Source organism: Jaculus jaculus, chromosome 2 (assembly GCF_020740685.1).
Source record: "Jaculus jaculus isolate mJacJac1 chromosome 2, mJacJac1.mat.Y.cur, whole genome shotgun sequence".
NCBI lineage: Eukaryota > Metazoa > Chordata > Mammalia > Rodentia > Dipodidae > Jaculus > Jaculus jaculus.
The window spans coordinates 28,753,454-28,773,523 of record NC_059103.1 but is presented as its reverse complement, the minus strand read 5'-3'; the positions used below and the strand labels follow the sequence as shown (position 1 = coordinate 28,773,523).

The window sequence follows — 20,070 nt, the reverse complement described above, 5'->3', positions numbered from 1 at the left end:
GCACATTTATATAAAACTTATATAAGTAACACATTACAAATAACAGGCAAGTCTAGAAAAAATTCAGAAAACCATAGTAAACCAGAAGCAAAAAGGATGAGGAACAGAGAAAGGCTTCGGGGGCTACAGAGGTGGGAAGGGAGGAGGCTGGATAGAAGACCCTAGAGCACAGGTGCCTCTTTCAGACATTGTCCCTAGCAAGGTACAAAATCAAGGAAACACAAGGCAGAAATGCTGAGAGTGTGCCCGGAGGAGATGAGATGCAGGGCAGCTAGAGACTAACAAATGCTGGGTGCAAGGCCACAGGTGGGCACAACAGGCAGATACACAAGCCATAACTCCACAGGGGAGTGCCAGCCCACGATCTATAGTGGGCTAATGAGTTAGGAACAGGGTGGTACCTGCATTTACTTAATTTCATTGTTTGACACCCAAGACTTAAAAATACTGATTTTCTAGGTCTTTTAAAACATTTCATTTATTTTATTAGAGAGAGAGAGAGAAAGAAAGAAAGAAAGAAAGAAAGAAAGAAAGAAAGAAAGAAGAAAAGAAAGAAAGAGGGAAAGAAAGAGGCAGAGAATGGACATACTTTCAGCCACTGTCAATGAATTCCAGATGCTTTTGCCACTATGTATATCTGGCTTTTGTGGGCCCTCGGGAATCTATCCTGGGTCCTTTGGCTTTGCAGGCTAGAATCTTAACCACTAAGCTATTTCTCCAACCTGAGGCACTTTTTAAAATGAATTTTGAGTTTTTTAAGCTAAAGAAAGATAATAGGACTAACGAAGAAGAGATGTCTGTTTTGTTTTCTAGGGAGCAATAGTCAATGTTGTTTCTATGTGGCATTTCAGTTCATTTCCATAACAGGTGATATTCTCAGAAACCTGACAATGAGAAGGTTCATGACTCATCCAAGGCCATTGAGTGGTGAGACAAAGACTTTATGTAAACGGTGGAACAAAGACTCTAAATTCTACCTCTTGATTTTAAGCACTAAGCTCTTACCCCCACAACTGGCTCATCTCTCCTTCTCTAGGCCCCCAAATAGTATCTTCATGATGCAGTTTCCACTTTTTGGCGGACCTGAGACCTAGTCTTCCCTCCCTGTTTATCTTGGCCTGGCCTGGAGCCTATATTGGAAATTCATGGAGGCATCAGGGAATTTTAAAATTAAACATTTTTTTCTAACTATGGTATACCTGATTCCCAGGCTACATTCAGTCCCTACATGTAGGGTGATGAAATGATCAGTCCAAAAGTACAGGCACCTGATGGTTATGAGATACCGTGGTGGTAGAAACAGGCCTGTGATAAGAAATGAAAGTTTCTTCTCGTGGGATCTGTTCTCCAGTAAACCGGGAGTCAGTGAACTCAAATTCACCTGAGACTGGCTGGCTGGCCTTTGTCCATAGACTTAATGTTTGTGCTCCTCAAAAATTTATGCTGAAACTTAACCCCCAATGCCATGGAGAGATGAAGCCTTTAAGAGCGGTTTGGCCATGAGGGTTTGAACCTAATAGATAACTGCTACCTTATATAAAGGGCTGGAGGGAACCGGCCAGGCTTTTTTATACCTTCACTCATCCACCACATGTGGCCATAATACTTGTCTCCTCTCGGAGAGGAAGCAGCAACAAGTGCCATCAATGAGGCAGAGAACAGCCCTCGGCAAGACACCTGACCTACCAGCACCTTGATCTTGGACTTCCAGCTTCCAGAGCCATGACAAAAGCATTTCTCTGGTTTTTAAATGATCTGCATTGTGGTATTTTGTTAACCAAAAGGCAAGGATAAGGCAGAAATATTTACTCCACTAAAGACATTTCTCAGACCTTGCTCTAGATTATAACTGCCAAGAAGGTAGTACTCTCTTATGCTAACTATGTTTCTATAGCAGTGCCTACCATAATGCCTAACTCTTTTGCACACCTGTTGCCTCAGTTGTCTCACCTTTAAAATAGTCACAGTAACATTACTTACCTCATGCTGTCATTGTAGAGACTAAACGGGTTGAAATGTGTATATTGGTGAGTGGTATCCAGAACTACTAAGTGTTCCAGAAATACTAGTTTGTATAGGTTGAGCCTTCCTCATATACTTGGAACCAGAAATGTCATATATATATATATATATATATATATATATATCATGGGACCCAAGGCTAAACATGGAATTCACTTATGTTTCAGATCCACTTGTTGGCATAGCCCAAAGGTAATTTCATACATGTTATGACATTTCCCCATTTGTGGAGTCATTTCAGTGTTTAAAAATTCTCTCAGGTTTTGGAGCATTTCAGACATCAGATTTTCAGACTATGGATGTTCAGCCTCTATTATGTTTTGTTAATGATTCAAAAGCATTTCCTAAAAATCACCAAGGCAAGTTCTAAACTATATATGAGGGAATAGCAGACTCAAAGTTATACTGGGTGGAGACCAGCTGGGCAACTTGAGGACATCTCAAGTGACTCCCTTTGACATTCACTGTGGCCAACATAAGTGATATTACAGTGATTGCAGGACAAGGGCTCCTCAACATAACCCTTTCACTTTGCACATGAAGGAAAGTCTCCATTGTACTTCTGGAAATCCCCTGAGAGTTTAGTACAAAGGTGAAGGGACACCTGACAAAGATCCTGGAATCCACTAGAGAAAACTGGTTTCTTTTACCAGCACAAGGCAGAAAGGACTCCCAGATACCATAAAAGAACTGGGAAGAGTCCATGTGGGCCAAGAAGAAACACTTTCCTTCCCAAGCCTTTATTAGTGCTTCAAACACGGCATTCATCACATTGAGATTCAGCCCTAGATTCCTGTACTCTACATGCTTGGCTCTGTCCTGCAGTGGGAGCAATGTCTTGTTTCAGTAACCTTGTGTAATCAGTGTCCAATACTAAGAAAGTGTCTCATAAGTGCCAACAGAATTCAAAGGTCAATCAAACCCCAGACCTCAGGGCATATCTGTAGATAAAGCATAGTGACACAGCCATATAGCCCCAAGTAAATATGGCTAGCTTTAAAAAGAGCCAGCCAAAAATGCAAAGCCAGTATTACTGCCCTTATAAAGATGGTGGTTTGGTGATGAGAGGAAAGGCAAGACTTGCTATTTCATGTTTGTAGGAGATTCCTGACTAGCCATGTAAATTGCCTATGTGACAACAGACACAATGTAGGAAACAGGTGCAGAATACAAAGCACTGTGCTGGAACATCAGCCTATAATCTGCTGGCAACAGGATGTCTGAGATTATTTTGTAGGAAAAAACACAGGATGTTTACTGACCACATCAATCTGGTCAAACAACATGAGGCCATGCCAGAATTTATTAGCTGGTTAATCTATACCTTTTCTAGCCTTAGGGAGTTACCTTAGACCCCTTCTTCTTCTGACACCTCTTCTCTGTCTATCCCGAATAAAAACCATGTAGACTTCAGGGCCACTGTCATATGTATCTGGCCACCTGGAGTCTCTTGGTTCACTCCAGCTGTGTATTGAGTAAAACATTTTATTTCTTGCTTGGCACAGGTTGAAAATGAGACACACATTCTAAATCAGATCCAGCCCATTTTCCTTATATAAAATATATAATTGAAAATCTTCACATGGTAGCCACTAATCTCATGTACCACTGAAATTCAAAATAACAAAAACAAAATAAGAGTTAAAATTCAGTGTCTCAGTCTTAACAGCCACATGCCAAGTGCTCAGCAAATTCCTGTGGCTTGAATGGACAAAAACATTTCCACAACCACAGGAAATATTTTGGGGGTATCACTGCCATAGAAACTAGACTTCCAAGCCAAGAAATGTTAGGTCAGGCAAAGGGGATTTAGCTGTGCTTTCTCAATCAATAAAGTTAATATACTGCTGCCCTGGACTATAAGTGCCCTCCAAGTTTGCTCTGGTTTTAGTAACGAGACATGATGAGAGATATTTCTCTAGGCCTAACCTCACATTAGTGTTCAGTGTCTATACTTTCATCAATAGCCTTAATTCTGTCAGGTTACCACAATGGGCTCATCAGCACCTTGGAACACTCATGTATGACTTGGAGCAGCTGAGCACATTGGATGGATGGCCCGAGCCTTGTGAGGAGGAGAAGGAGGAGGAGGAGACTCATCAATTTACTCTAAGTCTCAGCATCGTTATGGAACATTAATGAGGTTGGGCTCAATTTAAAAGCCGTCCAAGGCATTATGGATTGGTAACACTCAGTCTCACAGGCACTGGACATTTCTACGATGTAATCCTAAACTCTTTTGCTAATGAGTATTGTGATACGAGGACTATCATTTAGCTTCTGGGTTTCGCTTTCCTGCCCTTAAAATAGGGCTATTACTGACCTACCTAACCCAGTGTCCAGAGGATTAATGTGTTAATGGGTGCAGAGAACTCCAAGCTCTGTGCTTGAGGGCCTGTGTGCATTATGAGTTTTATTCATTCTTATGCAGCAGCTGGGAAATATTAGGACTGAAATGTTTACTCCTAAAATGCATTTTCCTTCTCAACACTGTAACATGACCTGTGTTACCTAAACCTTAAATCTAAAAGTAAAAGTAGGCCCATTTCAAGAATGCACTGACAAAGCTGGGGAAAGCGTAAGAGCAGGTTTTGTTGTTTGTTGTTTTGCAGGAAGATGAAGGCAATAATTGCACAGTAAATTCTCACTGCATGAGCCTGGTGAATCCTATCAGAAGCTGAAAGTAAGTTCTGCAACAGCACCAGGGCACTGCTGACACTTACATGCAATGATATTCCCGTATCTGTTCTTCATTCTGTTCTCATCTTTCTTAGCGGAGTCCCATGGTGCAGACTGCCCTTCAAAGAAGCTCTGGAAGGAAGCGGAAATGACATTGAGTGTGGCAAAGGTGCAGTGAATAGAGGGATCTTAATGGGGGAAGGACCCTTAAATGTGAGACATGTGTCAAACAGGATATAATATCCACAGGTAAGAATCTTGTTTCTTTCCTTTTTTTTTTTTCTGTTTTAGTTATCATAGAGAGATTTAGGTAACATTCATTCTGGTATTGTCGAAAACAATTTATTTTAGTTTATTCCTCTTTTTCCAGTCTCCTTCTCCCTTTCATTTCTCTGCCTCTTTAGCATGTTTCTCCTTTCTGATTGTGTGCCACATGTGTCCTTTGACCCTTCACTCATCATTCTTCTTGATTCTTTTCATACTCCTTCTTGTTTACCATTCTGTCCTTATAGATTTTCTACACAACTGCCTCCTTTGTACATACTTATAGATATTACAAACAAAGATCTGTTTATCAGAAAGAGCATGCAGTTTTGGTGTCTCTGAGCTTGGGACACTTCACTTAATGTGATTGTTTTTCTAGATCACCCATTTTCTATAAATTTCATAATTCATTTTTATGTACTGCTAAATAGATTTCCATTGTGCATATATGTACCACATTTTCATTATCCATTAGTTGTAGTCAGTTTCACATTGCTGGGATGAACATCTAAACCAGAGACAGTTTATAGGAGGAAGGCTTTATTTCAGCTTACAGATCCAAGGGGACATTCCATCAGTGGTGGAAGAGACCAACTCCCTTTCACAAATCAAAGCAGAGAAGAACCACCACCAGCCAGCACCATGAGCAAGCAAGCACACATGAGCAGAAAACAGTAGGGAACTAGGCAGAGCTCAAACCTCTCTACATACCTTTGGGCTAGAAATCAGATCCACCCCTCCCCCCACACACACCAGGGACACCTTAGGGCTGGATTCCAGGATCTACCCCACAGTGACACCTCCTCCAGGCAGGCAGCTGGAGACATGCTTTAATAAAAGATCTGAGTCTATTGTGGGACATACATTCAAACTACCACAACATTCATCTTTTGATGGGCATCAAGGCTGATTCCAATTATTTTGCTAAGCATTGTTTTGGTTTAGTTAATATCTTATGATCATAAGGATGAAAGGTAAAGAGTGAACCCACAATTTATTTTAATAAGCAAGTAAAAATGATCATATAGTTTTATGTACCCTAATTAACATTTTTATCAATTTCTTATTTATATAACTAATTTTAAATATTATTCAGACATATGAAAGCATTTTTTTTCTCTGTAATCATGAACAGAAAGAACACTGTTATTTTTGGTTACAATGGTAAGTGTAGGAAAGCTAACACTTTATGATTTCAAGGAAAATCATGGAATATACTATTTCTGAGTTTTTTCTTCATTTTAAATGGAGCTTAGATGTTCATTTATTTAAGAATCTGGAATTATTATGCTTTGGGTTTTAGTCTTCACGTTATTATTTTTTTCTCTTCTAGTCACAAAGCAAAATCTTTTGAGATCAGTGGATACATATAAACCAGTTATCTGGGGCTTTATCTTCTCTTTAGTCCACATGAAATTTCCCGTCTGTGTAGTCAACTAGATATGAAAGTTTCACGAAGCAGCATGTGGCAAGAAAGAGTCAGTAAAACTGACTTCTTGTCTTGGCCACAGCTATCTTCATGCACTTGGCACCAGTTGAAAACGTAGAAGAGAAGGGAAAGAATTAAAAATAACAGCTGAGCAGATAAACAAAGGCAACATCTTGAAATGCTTTGGTTCCATAAAACATGGAATTAATAATTGTGTCCTCAAGTGTGTCCTAGGATGACTTATAAGTCCTCTCCTTAGAATGGAAACTCTTCCTTGACCACAGTGTTCTCCATTCCTCCACTTCTACCATTTATCAATATTTACTGATTGTGGTGGTCTGACTCAGGTGTCCCCCATAAATGTAGGTGTTCTGAATGCTAGGTTCCCAACTGATGGAAATTTGGGAAATAATGCCTCATGGAGGCAGTGTATTGTTGGAGGGTGGGCTTATGGGTGTTATAGCCTGTTCCCCCTTTGCTAGTGTTTGACACACTCTCCTGTTCCTGTTGTCCACCTTATGTGGGCCAGGGGGTGATGTCTACCCTCTCCTCATGCAATCATTTTCCCCTGCCATTGTGGAACTTCCCCTCAAGCCGGTAAGCCAAAATAAACCTCTTTTTTTTTTTTTTTTTTCCAGAAGCTGCTCTTGGTTGGATGATTTCTACCAGCAATGCAAACCTGACTGCAACAATGATTAATCATGGTTCAGCAGAATGCCATTTCTTTCTATGGTCCCAATTCTCTCTTACTTGATAGATTGTTCCCCAGTCATTATTGTGACTGGACCCCTGTGGTCACACAGCACCCTGCCCAGGCGTGCAGTGGACAGCACTCAGCATTTTCTATTGTTTCTATGCTTGTCCCTGTCAGCAGGCTATGGAAACCCCAAAAGCAGGGGCTGCCTAGCTCAGCATTTTTATTTGCCTATAGCCTATACATTCTTGGTATGAATTCAATAGTTACTGAATGAATAAAGGTCTACATTGCTCATTTACAGTCTAGGGTTTTTTTTTTTTTGGTTTTTTTTTTTTTTTTAAGTAGGTTTTCACTCTAGCCCTGGCTGACCTGGAATTCACTATGTAGTCTTAGGGTGGCCTCGAACTCATGGCAATCCTCCTACCTCTGCCTCCCAAGTGCTGGGATTAAAGGCATGTGCCACCACACCTGGCTTACAGTCTACTTTTGCTTTGATACTAAAACAAAGTTTGAGCCAGAGAGATTGCTCAGTGGTTAAAGGTGCTTGCTAACAAAGCCTGCCCACCTGGGTTTCAATTTCCCAGTACCCACATAAATCAATATGTACAAGGTGGCTTATGTGTCTAGAGTTAGTTAATAGTGGCAGGAGGTTCTGGCATGCCCATAATCTCTCTCTTTCTCTAAAATAAATATTTTAAGAAGGTAGGGATGGAGAGATGGCTCAGTAGTTAAAGGTACTTGCTTTCAAAGCCTCCTAGCCCTGTTTCAATTCCTCAGTACCCACTGAAATCCACATGAACAAAGAGAAGCAGTTTGTTTGCAGGAGCAGGAACAGGAGGTTCTGATGCACCCATAATCTTTCCCTCTTTCTGTTTCTATCCCAAATAAATAAATGAATAAATATTTAGAAGATTAAAGTAAACAAAGCTTTATTTTTATACTGTAAGAGTGCAAAGGGTTCTATGACTTGGGATACCTGTCTGTATAAGTCCATTTTCTTTTATCATAATAAAATACCTGAGGCAGGCTACTTATAAAGAAAAGAGGTTTATTTAGCTCATAGTTGTTGAGGGTGAAAGTTCAAAATTAGGTGGCTCTGTATTGTTTAGACTAGTGAGGGTATAATGGTGAATGACATCATGGTGGAAACACATGTGAATGGAAATGATCACAGTCACATAGGAAGGCTGAGTGGTTAGAGTTCCACCGTCCCTTTACAGGACATATCCACAGTTGGCCTCAGAGCCTTTCATGAGGCCCCATTTCTTAAAGGTCAAATCTCTCAGCATACCACAATGAAAACCAAGCTTCCAACCCATTCCCCCCTGGGGAACAAGCCACAGCTACACACAGTACCGATTCTGTGTAGTTTGCAGATTCCATGCTGACAATTGGTACAATTGGCACTATTGCAGTTACTTTTCATTGCTGAAACAAACACCCAGCCAGAAGCCACTGGTGGGAGGAAAGCATTTATTTCAGGCTTACAGAATCCAGGGGAAGCACCATCAATGGTGGAAGAAGCTGGCTCCTTCCATAGATGCATAGCAGAGAGACAGCACCACACAGCCAGCAAACACAAACAGCCAGAGCTCCAAGTCCTCTGAACAGATCCTTGTGGCTGGACTTAAGATCCATGTCCTACCTCCTCCAACAGGCCAGACCCTGAACATGTAAGTAGGAAGTTTAACCTTAATTAAAAGTCCCTGAGGCTATGGGGGGGAATACATTCACATAAAAACCATCACACACACTTTTCTTGACCTGGTGGGTATTGCTCCTACAATCTACCTCAGCTCTTATCATAGAAGGGCTGGAAAAGGGATTTACCTCAGCTCTGTCCAGGTCCTGGTCTTCAGACCCTGTCATCTGTACATCCATAATATAATAAAAAGATTTATAGTAAAAATACCTTAAGAGGTAATTCTACTTACAACTACACCATTACATATAATCAAAGGATTATAAACATGTAGCATATAATAAGCTACAAAACTCTAACTTCTGTCCTATAATACATGCTTAAAAATAGCTTGAGGAATTTTAAAGTCAAAAATTCTTTTTCTGAACAGTGTCTTTGTTATTCTGTGAATGACAATTATTTTACAGATTGAGTAATAACTATTATTTGACTTCTAACAATGTTAATTCTACTGTGAGTTTGTCGTGAGTTAATTGCCAATTTCACCCCCCACACCACCTTTTCCTTTTCTACCCTGGTACAAAGTTCTAATTTTGTTCTTTAGGAAGATGAAATAAGATAACTAAACTTGAGGGAGAGTATGACATCTTGCAGTAGATCTTTGCTTCAACCCATGAAAATGCCACAGATCACCAGACACACAGCTACATTGGAGCCACATGTATTCCCATTCCTGATAAGCATGGGTTTCCTATGGGGTCTGGAGCTCACCTCACAACTGTGCAACTTTAGGATGTGCAGTAATCACAGGATATTCAAGAGGCCTCATACTTAAAACCAGTTAGTATAATTTCATTGTTTTCGTTTAATTAGTGGTGAGGATACAGATATGTAACAGGAAATATGAAAATAACCAATCTCATTCTTTTGCACACTATAGTTTCCAGGGTTTTCAGGGAAGCATTATTCTCTCAGAGGAAGGAACAATGAAGGGCTGGGGTTAGACATCTCTGCAAGGCCTGGTTGCAGGCAAGACTTGAAGTAATAATCTAAAGCAATGGTATCCTATGTTCTTGTCCTAACTGCTATTTTTTGATCTGAGATCTGAAAACAGCAGGTGCTCTATGATGGTTAGGGTCTGACCTTCAGGGGTTCTCTGGATTGGCTGCTTTGACATTTATGTCCTTTTGTTATAGAGGATTACATTGTTTCTAAGACAGGCTTAGTTGGAAATGTTAAAGATTTTTGTTAGGATATACTTTCAAAATAGCTAAGAAAATACTCATTTTTAAAGATTTTAGGTTCTCATGTATGCCTAAAATAGGACCAAAGTCGGCAGTGACTTTTAAGTTAGAAAATTAAACTGTCTATAGCCCCAAAGTTAACAGGCGTTCTAAGAAGTCAAGACAGGATACATTAGGAGTAGGAGCCTGTCTTGGCTACTCTTATCATGGCTGTGACAAAATACCTGGCAGGAACAACTTAAGGGAGGAAGGATTAATTCTGGCTCACAGTTTCACAGAGCTCCATCTGTGGTTGCTTGGCCCCATGCACTTGAGTAGAACATCATGGTGGTATGAACATGTGGAATGGAAAGGTCTTCACTACTCAGAAGACAGGAAGTGAAAAGAGGGGCATGTCAGCATTCGTGGGACTCCTACTTGCCCCTCACCCTGTTTATTCTGTCCTGGCCTTAGCCCATAGGATGGTGTTACTCACGGTCAGGTAGTGTGTCCAACACCCCAGTTAAAACTTTTCTGAAAATTTTCTCACAAATATATTCACAACACTGTGTCATCAATTTCCCAGGTGACTATAACTGCAGTCAAGTTCACAATGAAGATGAAATGTCCCAGCACACATGGTTGCTTTCATTGTTTCAAATCCTCGCAACAAGAGCACAGGTTATCAGTGCTGTCATGTGGTTGAATTATCTCACATTTTCTCCACAGTCATGCTTGGCAGACATGCATAATCTCAGGGATAGCAGACATACTTCCTTCCTTTGAGAGATCCAGATTTCTCTGATAAACCTCTTAAACCACTTCTTTTGGTATATCATGAGGTGTATCATCACTAATAAACCCACCAACTAGCAAAGGAAACTAGAAAATCAAGTTTCTGACATAATCTCCATGTGGTATCTGTGATTTTGTTTTTTTCATAAATATATTATGTTCTTGTATCAGTTACATTCTCATTGCTAGGACAAAAATATCTGACAAAACAAGTGTAAGGAGGAAGAATTTAGTTCCAGGTTACAGTCCATCATGTCAGGGAAGGCATGGTGGCAGAACTTCAGGCATCTGGTCACATTCAGCCCACAGTGAGGAAGCAGTGATGAATGCTGCTGTCCAACCTGCTCTCTCCTTTGTATACAGTCCAGGACCCTACCTCAATTAGCCTCATTAAGATAATCCCTTACAGGTGATTCTAGGTCTTGTCAAGTTGAAAATCAATCTAAACTATCATTGTCCTTTTGCACATAATTTTTGGCTTTTAACCATCTCCTCATAACAGAGTTAAGGTACATGTTATGAGGCTTTTATCACGTACATTTTTCTTTGGACTGGATCAATAGGATCTTTAGCAATCATTTTTATCTCTGTGGCCAAATAGTATGCAAGTTCCTTTAAATTATATCACTTGAATAAATATTTTGATTAGAATTCAACTTTGAGGGCTGGGGAGGTGGCTCAGTAATTAAAGGCATTGCTTACAAAGCCTGCTGGCCCAAGTTCAAGTCTCCAGGACCCATGTAAATTCAGATACACAAAGTGGCACTTGTATCTGGGGTTCATTTTCAGTGGCAAATAGATTGGCATACCAATTCTAATTTTTTTCTCTACCTGCTTATAAATTAATATACTTAAAAAATATTAAAAAGAGATTTCAACTTTAAAGCAACACTCTTGTAAAGAAAGTAATAATTGCCACATAATTTATGTTGAATAATTCTGGACAGTTCTCTTGAATGGTTCTTATCAAAGTTGTTGAAAGCACAGTCAACTAACTTTTGAATCTTCCTAATGCCAAGACAGAAAGAAAGCATGTCCTTGAAGGAATCAGGGCTTTCTGAAGTTCTAGTGAGACCAGTTTCTGCTGACCCTGGGGAGACTTGGCTCATCTTTTCCTTAAATTTCCACTATGTTCAAGTTTAAGGACAGATGCCAATTCCTCCTCTATGTCTCAGCTCATGGTTTTCACTGCCAAAATTATGAGGAAGTTCACTACAGTCAAATTTAACCAAAGCACTAGTTATTTTGGGGAAAAAGTTAAGGGGGGGAGAGAGACAGGGAGAGAGAAACAAAAACATGCACAGAAGGGACAGCTGAGGGAACTGAAGCGAAGATCATCATTTGGTGATTGTCATCCCAGGAGCAGTGATTTAAGGACAAGCCTAGGAGACAGACAGTGACGGCTCACAGTCCCCATATACTTTTCATAGTAGGAATTTAAAATACAATAAGCACAGTTAGGCAATATTTAGTGTTTAGGGCAGATTTTTAATATTCAGGTACAATTTAATGTCCCAACTATGGGTTTTTTATTATGAAAAAATCTACTTTATGTATTTGGGGAATTTAAGATAATGGCCTCATTGTACTTCCTTTTAGAATTTTCATAAATATACTTGTGCTTTTATTCTACTTAAAACGTAATTAAAATGCTTCCTCTGACTACTTTAGCTCACATATACCGAGCAAAGGCAACAAATCTGGGAACCACTCTGGAAGAGCAATAAGTCTCTGAAACAATAAAAATGAAGCCAGGCAAGCTCCAGTGAATACCAATGACTTCTCTGCTTTAAGATGCTATGCTCTCCATGGGCACAGAGCAGAAGGAAATTGAACATCCTGCACACTGTCATTTTTTTTTCTGAATAGAAAACGTGTTTTTGTGATTCAATAACCTCCTCCCACACCCCTCATACCACCATCATTTTCCACAGGATATAATTACCCATCTCACTTGCCTACTTCAAGAGAACGTTACTCCAACATGATGCTGTCTGTTAAAAATGCCACAGCTCCCAGATATTTTAAAAAAAGGAGGGGAAAAACCCTATTCACCAGAAAAGCTGCCAGAAAGAAAGGGGGCACAGGTCAAAGCTGTATGGAACGACATGATGTTTTCAGGCAGTGTAGGGTCAAGTGTTTTAGAAGCTTCTTAAATCGAATTTTTCCTCCCTTTCTCTTATGAATAAAATTGTGCACATAACGCTATTGAAATCATCACCCTGAGAGGAGGAAGATGAACTCACTGAGGCATGCAGTCTCTGAACTTTCTGTTCTGCCCATACTTTTCTGTTTTTTTTTTCAAGCATTGCATTTTATTAGGTCCATATAAACTATTTATTGCTGTAGCAATAAGATACCCAACTCTGTCTGATGGTCCAAACAGTAGAATGGTGATGGGAAGGAGCCCCTTGAAGTTCACGCCCTGTGGCTGCAGTGGTCTATGGTCACGATCATTCTCCAATGTCCTGGATAAAGGTAGGCAAAGTAAGCATGTGCTACTTCAAGGCCAAACAAAGGTGGAGATGGATGAAAACAAGAATTCAGACAGGTGTAAGCAAACTGAGATCTCATTGTGAATATGCACTAATTCTCTTAAAGATGTTCCTAATCTTAATACAATTAGAAGCTGTGATGAATTTTTCTGTTCTGAGGATCACAAGGGAGAGGATCTTGGCAATACTTGATCCCTTGATCCATAGTTGCCTTCCTTTACCCAACCTTTCTTTTTCTTCTGACAATGGATTTGGAGTTTGTAGCATAAAACAAACCTTTGGAGTATTAAGTGTGAAGAACCAGTTACCTGAAGTTCAGGAGAGCTTTGAAGCATGTTCCTTACTCTGCTCAATGTGATTTGGAGAGAAATCTCTCTCTCTCTCTCTCTCTCTCTCTCACACACACACACACACACACACACACACCATATATATATATATGCAGAGAGAAGAGAGACAGACAGAATGGGCACCCCAGAATCTCCAGCCACTGCAAAGGAACTCCAGATGCTTGCATCACCATGTGCATCTGGTTTACATAGGTACAAGGGAATTGAACCTGGGTCCTCAGGCTTCACAGGCAAGCACTTTAACTGCTAAGCCACCTTTCAAGCCTGAGAACTATCTTGTACATGACTTCTCACATACTTTCTTTTGTTAATATACACTTGGTGAAGTTTGAAGTACTACTAGATAAGCATGTGTTTAGTGATAGTGATGCAACCCAGGGCTTTGCATGTGCTAGGCAAGCACTCTCTCAGCAGGTATATCCCTGGTCCTGGATGAGCATTCAAAATTCTGTTGCATAGATAATTAAGTTAGGATAAAGGGCATTATGTATCTCCCTAATATCACACAGCTAGTATGTTACATAGCTGGGCTCCCTGCGAGGCCTATTCATGCCACACACAGTCCTCCTACCATTTGCCCACAAATTGGCTGAGAACTGCCACATGCACACAGCAATCTGATGTCAACTGTGGCCATGGGCCATAAGCAAGCATTTCTGGTTATCACTTTTAAAGGACTGAATGAGTTCAATGATACTGAGCCCAACCACTGTCTGAACAGTTGGGGGCATTAGTACCCTATACAGACCCTCAGTTCTTTTCTCTTTACATCTACCTGGTTGCATGCCTTCCCCCTTAAGACTTCAGAGTCCCTGAAGTGTTTCCCTCCTATTCAAGATGTGACATATCCCTGAGCTATACAGAAAAAGAAAACATTTGAGAGCCACTGGTCAAGTGACAAGAGAGAGGCAAAAATGGTGAAAATGGTAATAGTGAAGTTTTTTGCATTGTATGGGGGCTTAAGAAAAGAACAGTTTCTATGTATATAACTGGGGTGAGTTATAAAAGTTATGAAAGGCAAAGGGTGGCTGGTCAAGAATAGGATATGCTTCTTTGGCCAGGGTTTCATTTCACTTTGTTCTTTAAAAAATTATGTGTGTGTACACACACATGTGCACACACACACACTCATGCCAGGGCCTCTTGCCACTGCAAATGAACACCAAATGTTTGTGCCACTTTTTGTATTTAGTTTATGTGGGTGGCTTGGGAATTGAACCTGGACCAATGGGCTTTGCAAACAAGTATCTTTAACCACTGAGAAATCTTTCCAGGCCTTTTAAAAAATTCTTTAAAAGATAGCTAATTTAGTTAGATAAGACACTTGTTCTCTGCTGTGCCAGGGCTCCATGTTATATGGAATGCTTCTCAGGCTTCCTGCACATGTGAGGACATTCTCGGCTTAGACTGGGAAGCCCTCCACTCCCAAGACCTTGTTGCTAAAAGTGGGCTTTCAGGGCTCATCCCTGGGGGATTTTGGTCAGTTTGAAGCTCAGAGGCTGCATTTGCAGACCTACTCTTCCTCCACAGGGTCTCTGCTGCCTAATGGATTGAAGACAAGTATGGTGAGGGGCTGGATAACCAAGGATTTAAGTCAACATTAACACTCACCATTTGAAATTTGATCAAAGTCTACTTATTCAAGTTGGGTTGGGTTGGTCTTTGTCTATTTCTTTATTATGGTGCACATAAAGGGACTGATCAATCCTTCAAAGAGTATGGAACTTGAATCTACCCTTGTCCTCACTGTATTACCTGACAATGTCAAGGGGACCATGGTGATTAGATGGTGTCAAAACAGTGATGTCAATAAGCTACCTGCCCAAGTGCTAAAGAGAGGGCTGTCTGTTTTAGAGGAAGTTGAAAGCATTTGTTTCCATGGCTTTATAATTTCTGTAAGCCATGCTGTGTTGAAGTCCTACTCCACAATTATCACCTGCATTAAGGGATAGCCATTTTTTGTTTTCCCTGGGATGCAGACATTGTGAGTTAGGACATGAGCACTGCTTGGAATGGTAATTTCATTCACCTTTGCACCTGACTCAGAACAGTAGTTTGCCAGAGCCTGCACCAGAGGCACCCAGCTCTTTCAAGATGAGGAGGGGTACCTTCTCTGGAGAAGGTAACCTGAACACAAGCTAGAGAGCAAACAGAGGTTTCTGCACACCATCTTGGTCTATTTCTTTTGTGAGACCAGTTAGAAAAGTTGAGTCCCTGCTTATCTCTTGTTGCCTTAATGCAGAAGCTTCCTGAACAGTCCCTCTTCTGCCCTCCCAGCTCATACATATGCTGCTCAGTAAACTCCTTAAAACACACAAGAGCTCCTGTCCCTTTCCCGTTGGAAATTCCAGTAAGTCTCCCCCCTGACCCTATAGAGGACAGAATCCTGAGACAGCCTGCAAGGCATGCCTAGTATGCAGTCAATCAAGGCTGCTGCTGGTGGTTATGATTTTAACATTAAAGCTTGAGTCCCTGATGGTAGGACATCATGCTGATTCTGTGGCTAAATTCTGTTATTATCTCTCTAAAAATCTTTTCCACTTTTTCCCTCCAATGGCTCAGTATTTCTCCTTTACTAATTCAGAATCGGGAGAGGTTTTCTTTTTTCTTTTGATGCTCGGGATTAAACACAGACTCTTGGCATGTTAAGCACGTATACCAATACCGAGCTATACCCTAGGCTCTGAGGTGGCTATTTTGTTCTTGCTGTACTGTTAAATAAAATTATAAAATGGTAATATACCCCTTTTAGTATCACCTCTTGGAAAACTGTGACTTTTAAAAGTTTTGACCTTAAAAATCAGAGCACATAAGCTGTATCAAATGTGACTGAGCAGCTAGGACACTTTTTTTTTTAGAGATGACAGATTTGGATATGAATAACTATAGCAGAAAAAAAGAATTTTAATGAGCAATTTGTGATTCTCTTTTGACATGTATTAATTTATTAAACCTCCCAGCACCATTCTCTGCTCTTCTTGCAAACCCAAACTACTGTGATTAAAGAATAAAATTTACAATAGTGAATCATTTTTAAACTGTAGAACACAAGTAATAGCTTAGTGTAAAATAATTATATCTCAATTTACTGTTAGAAATCCTAATCTCTACTCTTATTTATTACTTATTTACTTATTTTTCAATGTTAGGGATCGCAAATGCTAGGTACTGCTCTACCCCTGAGCAATATCCACATCCATTTCATGCCTACTCTATTGAGAATGACAGCTGAAAGTTATTTCTGGAGTCATGGCTATTCTTTCTTGGCACAATTTTGCCAAATATCCTTTATGATTAAAGATAGTGGGTACCATCCCTTCAGAGTTGCAAGGGATACTGGTGATTGAGGAGTGTCTTGGCATTGAGCCATAGCTGATGGGCATGAGGATTAGTCTCAACAAGTTGTAGCAGGCCCAAAGCAGAATCCTGGCATGACAATGAGGTAGTTTAGGGGTGACAGGCCGTAAAGTAAATAGCTTTATCTTTTATAATGTGGTAAATTTATTGGTCCCATGGAGGGAAAATCTAGGTCATTACACATTACTACAGGTCAAAAATGACAGAAGGATCTGGCCTTTCCTAAACTCCCCACCTTAGGGAGTCCTTGTATTCCTTTCTGAGAGGCCCTTTTTAGGATTTCTGGGAAGATTACTCTTTTTCAGAAATCCTGACCCCAGATCTCTGACATTAGGACTATACTGGCTAAACCAGCCACACATCTATGGTGCTCATAAAGAAAAAAAAAAAAAAAAACAAGCTTGAGGCTTGAGGTGGACTTCTCAAATCCTGCCTTGCCTTCCTGAGCAAAAGCTATGTTTTCCTTCTCTTAAATTCTTAAAGCTCTCCCTTATAAAGCTTTAAGTTAAAACAAACATCTTTCTCAATCTTACCCTATGGTCTATAGATTTCATTCATAAGAAGCAGGGACACCACAAATAGGTGTGTTGGTGTATATAGGTGCAGTGACAGAGGAGCTCCCAAATTCCCATATTAATAGTATTTTCCCCATGTTATGATCTCTACTAGCCATAGAGATAGGGTAGGCACAGCCTGTCTTGGGAATTCTGTATGAACCAACTCACAGCTCAAACATATACATCATCTCACTACATACCTTGGATAGAATGCATTGGTCATCTGAATGCACTATTTCAAAACTGCAGTTCACCTCACTGACTTGCTTTGGGATTGGGAAGGGCAGGCAGTTGAAGGAAGAATGAAAGATTACCTGGGATCACAGTTCACAGTGCTTTTCCAAATTTTAGTCAATGGTATATACCATCAGCATTTCCCTTACCCCCTTTACCACTTTCCTCTAGTTTATTTAATTAATTAAATACATTTGCTGGTGTTAACAGGACAACAGATGATGTGTGCAATCACTTCAGGTCACAGTGCAGCACACTTTCTTTGCCCTCCTACAGTGCTAAGTGCTTTGCCTAAAATATCTTAGAAATGTCAGTGTAACTGACATGAATCCCTCCCACATTTTATTACAGTCATAACCTGGTCTCCTTGAAAAAGATCCCAGGATATTGTGAAATAAAGTTTCACCTCGTTATTATGTTGGTAACCAATAACTTTGAAGTGCATTTTATATTAAATAAAAGAATAACGTGTATGTAAGACAGCATATTCTGGCACAGGCACATGGTTAAGCAACACTGCTCACCTTATGATCAGGAAGGAAAAACCAAAAGACAGAGACCATAATCCTTACAAGTCCCTTTGAGGGCATCCCTCTCAAAGTGTTCATCATCTCCTAATTCTGCCATTCTGGAGACTAATCCTTTATTATATGGACCTTCATGGGGACATCTCATATGTAAATTATAACAAGATGAGTGTTCTGGTTAGTTTTGACATCCACATTATAGTTAACCATTTGACCCCAGTTTGGAGCTATTACAAATGATACCCAGCTATTCTGGGCATTCCTTTACAGAATTCTGAGTGAGTTTTAATTTCTCAGGGACAAAAGCTATTTCTGGGTCACATGCTATATGCAGAGGGCTACTAGACTCCTTTCCACTAGCAGCTTATGAGAAACGCTATATCTGTCTGTCTACATCAGCACCAAACAGCATCCTTACTTTTTATCTTAGCTGTTCTAACACATGTAGCATAACACCTAACTGTGGTCTTAATTTGTGGTTTCATAATGAATAGTCATGTTGGTGACCTTTTCATATGTGTGTTTTTTGGTGAAGAATCTCTTAGGGCTACTTATTTTGGAATTGGGTTAATTTTCATTAAGTTTTGAAAATGGTTTCTATTTTCTATATATAGGTCCTTTGATACACCATTTGTAATTTTCCCCTCAAATTAGCAGTTATTTTTCTTGTCTCTTTCACAATATTGTTCATACACCAAAGATTTAATTAAGTAAGTAATTTATTTATGAGTATGCCAGGGTCTTTTGCTATTTCATATAAACATATGTCCAGCTTTATGTGGGTGACTAGGGAATTGAACCCCAGCTGGCAGGCTTTGCAATCCAGAACCTTTTACTGCTGAGCAATCTATCTCCGTACCTTCCAAAATTTTTATATATTGATGAAATGCAATTTCTTGATTTTTTTTGTTTTATGGATATTGCCTTTGGTATGAGGCTAAAAAATCATCACTAAAGCTTAGATTCCCAAAGACTAACTTTTATTTGATTTAAAGCATTGCAATAATTTGTAATGTTTGACAACTAAATTGCTAAGCTGAATAGTAATTAATAATGAACAGCCAGCATTGGATCAGTGATTCTGTACTAGTACTTTGTGTGTTAGGACTTTCTTTCTATAAACATCGGTGATCCCATCAGGTGGACTCTCTGAGGCAACTAACGTGCCTCCCTTTTCCCCTCTTCTTCTTCTGACTAAACAAACTGGGAAGAATTTACACAATTCATTCTGTATCACTAAGAATATTAAATTTCTTATTTAGGAAGGCTGAGATAACTTGAAATTTGCAAACCAAGGGACTTCCACTGAGAAGTGGGGCCAGGCAACCTATCACAGCCATTGGTGAGTCCCTTTAAAACTTGAATTTCCAAGCATAATTTGAATTGCAGTGATAGCCGCCCAATTCCTGAAGGCTTCCTGCATCCTCCAGAGGAAGGACAGAAAGGGTAGTATCAAAGAAGTTGCTGGTTCTCAGTTTATGCCTGAGCCAAGCTCCAGAGACTGCACTGAGGGGTATCCACCCTGCTGCTCAGCTCCTCCATCATATAGCTATAGGTGGCTGGTGTCTGTCATTACTGGATGGGGAAGAGTCCTGACACTGTGGGAAGGCTGTGCTCAATGGATTCCACAGTTGTTAGATCCCTGCCTCAAGCATCTTACTAGAGGTGGAGGAGGAAAGAGAAGGAAATGAGTAGTTGTAGAGAAAGACAGTTGATCAAGAGAGGCTTTCTGGGTGGTCCAGGGAGATGCAAGGACCTGAGAAGGCACTGATGAGTGGAAAGCAAAAGCTCCAAAAGAG

At 40.1% G+C, this 20,070-nt stretch overlaps 1 protein-coding gene across 14 annotated transcripts in view; it reads right to left on the bottom strand.

Moving 5' to 3' along the window:
* Ptprm (protein tyrosine phosphatase receptor type M) overlaps nucleotides 1-20,070 on the bottom strand; it is an 849,143-nt gene that overhangs the window by 123,372 nt on the left and 705,701 nt on the right. For all 14 annotated transcript variants that reach the window (XM_045144750.1, XM_045144751.1, XM_045144752.1 and 11 more), the window contains one exon: nucleotides 4,746-4,833. In XM_045144750.1, the coding sequence (XP_045000685.1) occupies nucleotides 4,746-4,833 (88 nt within the window). The remainder of the gene's footprint in view (nucleotides 1-4,745; nucleotides 4,834-20,070) is intronic.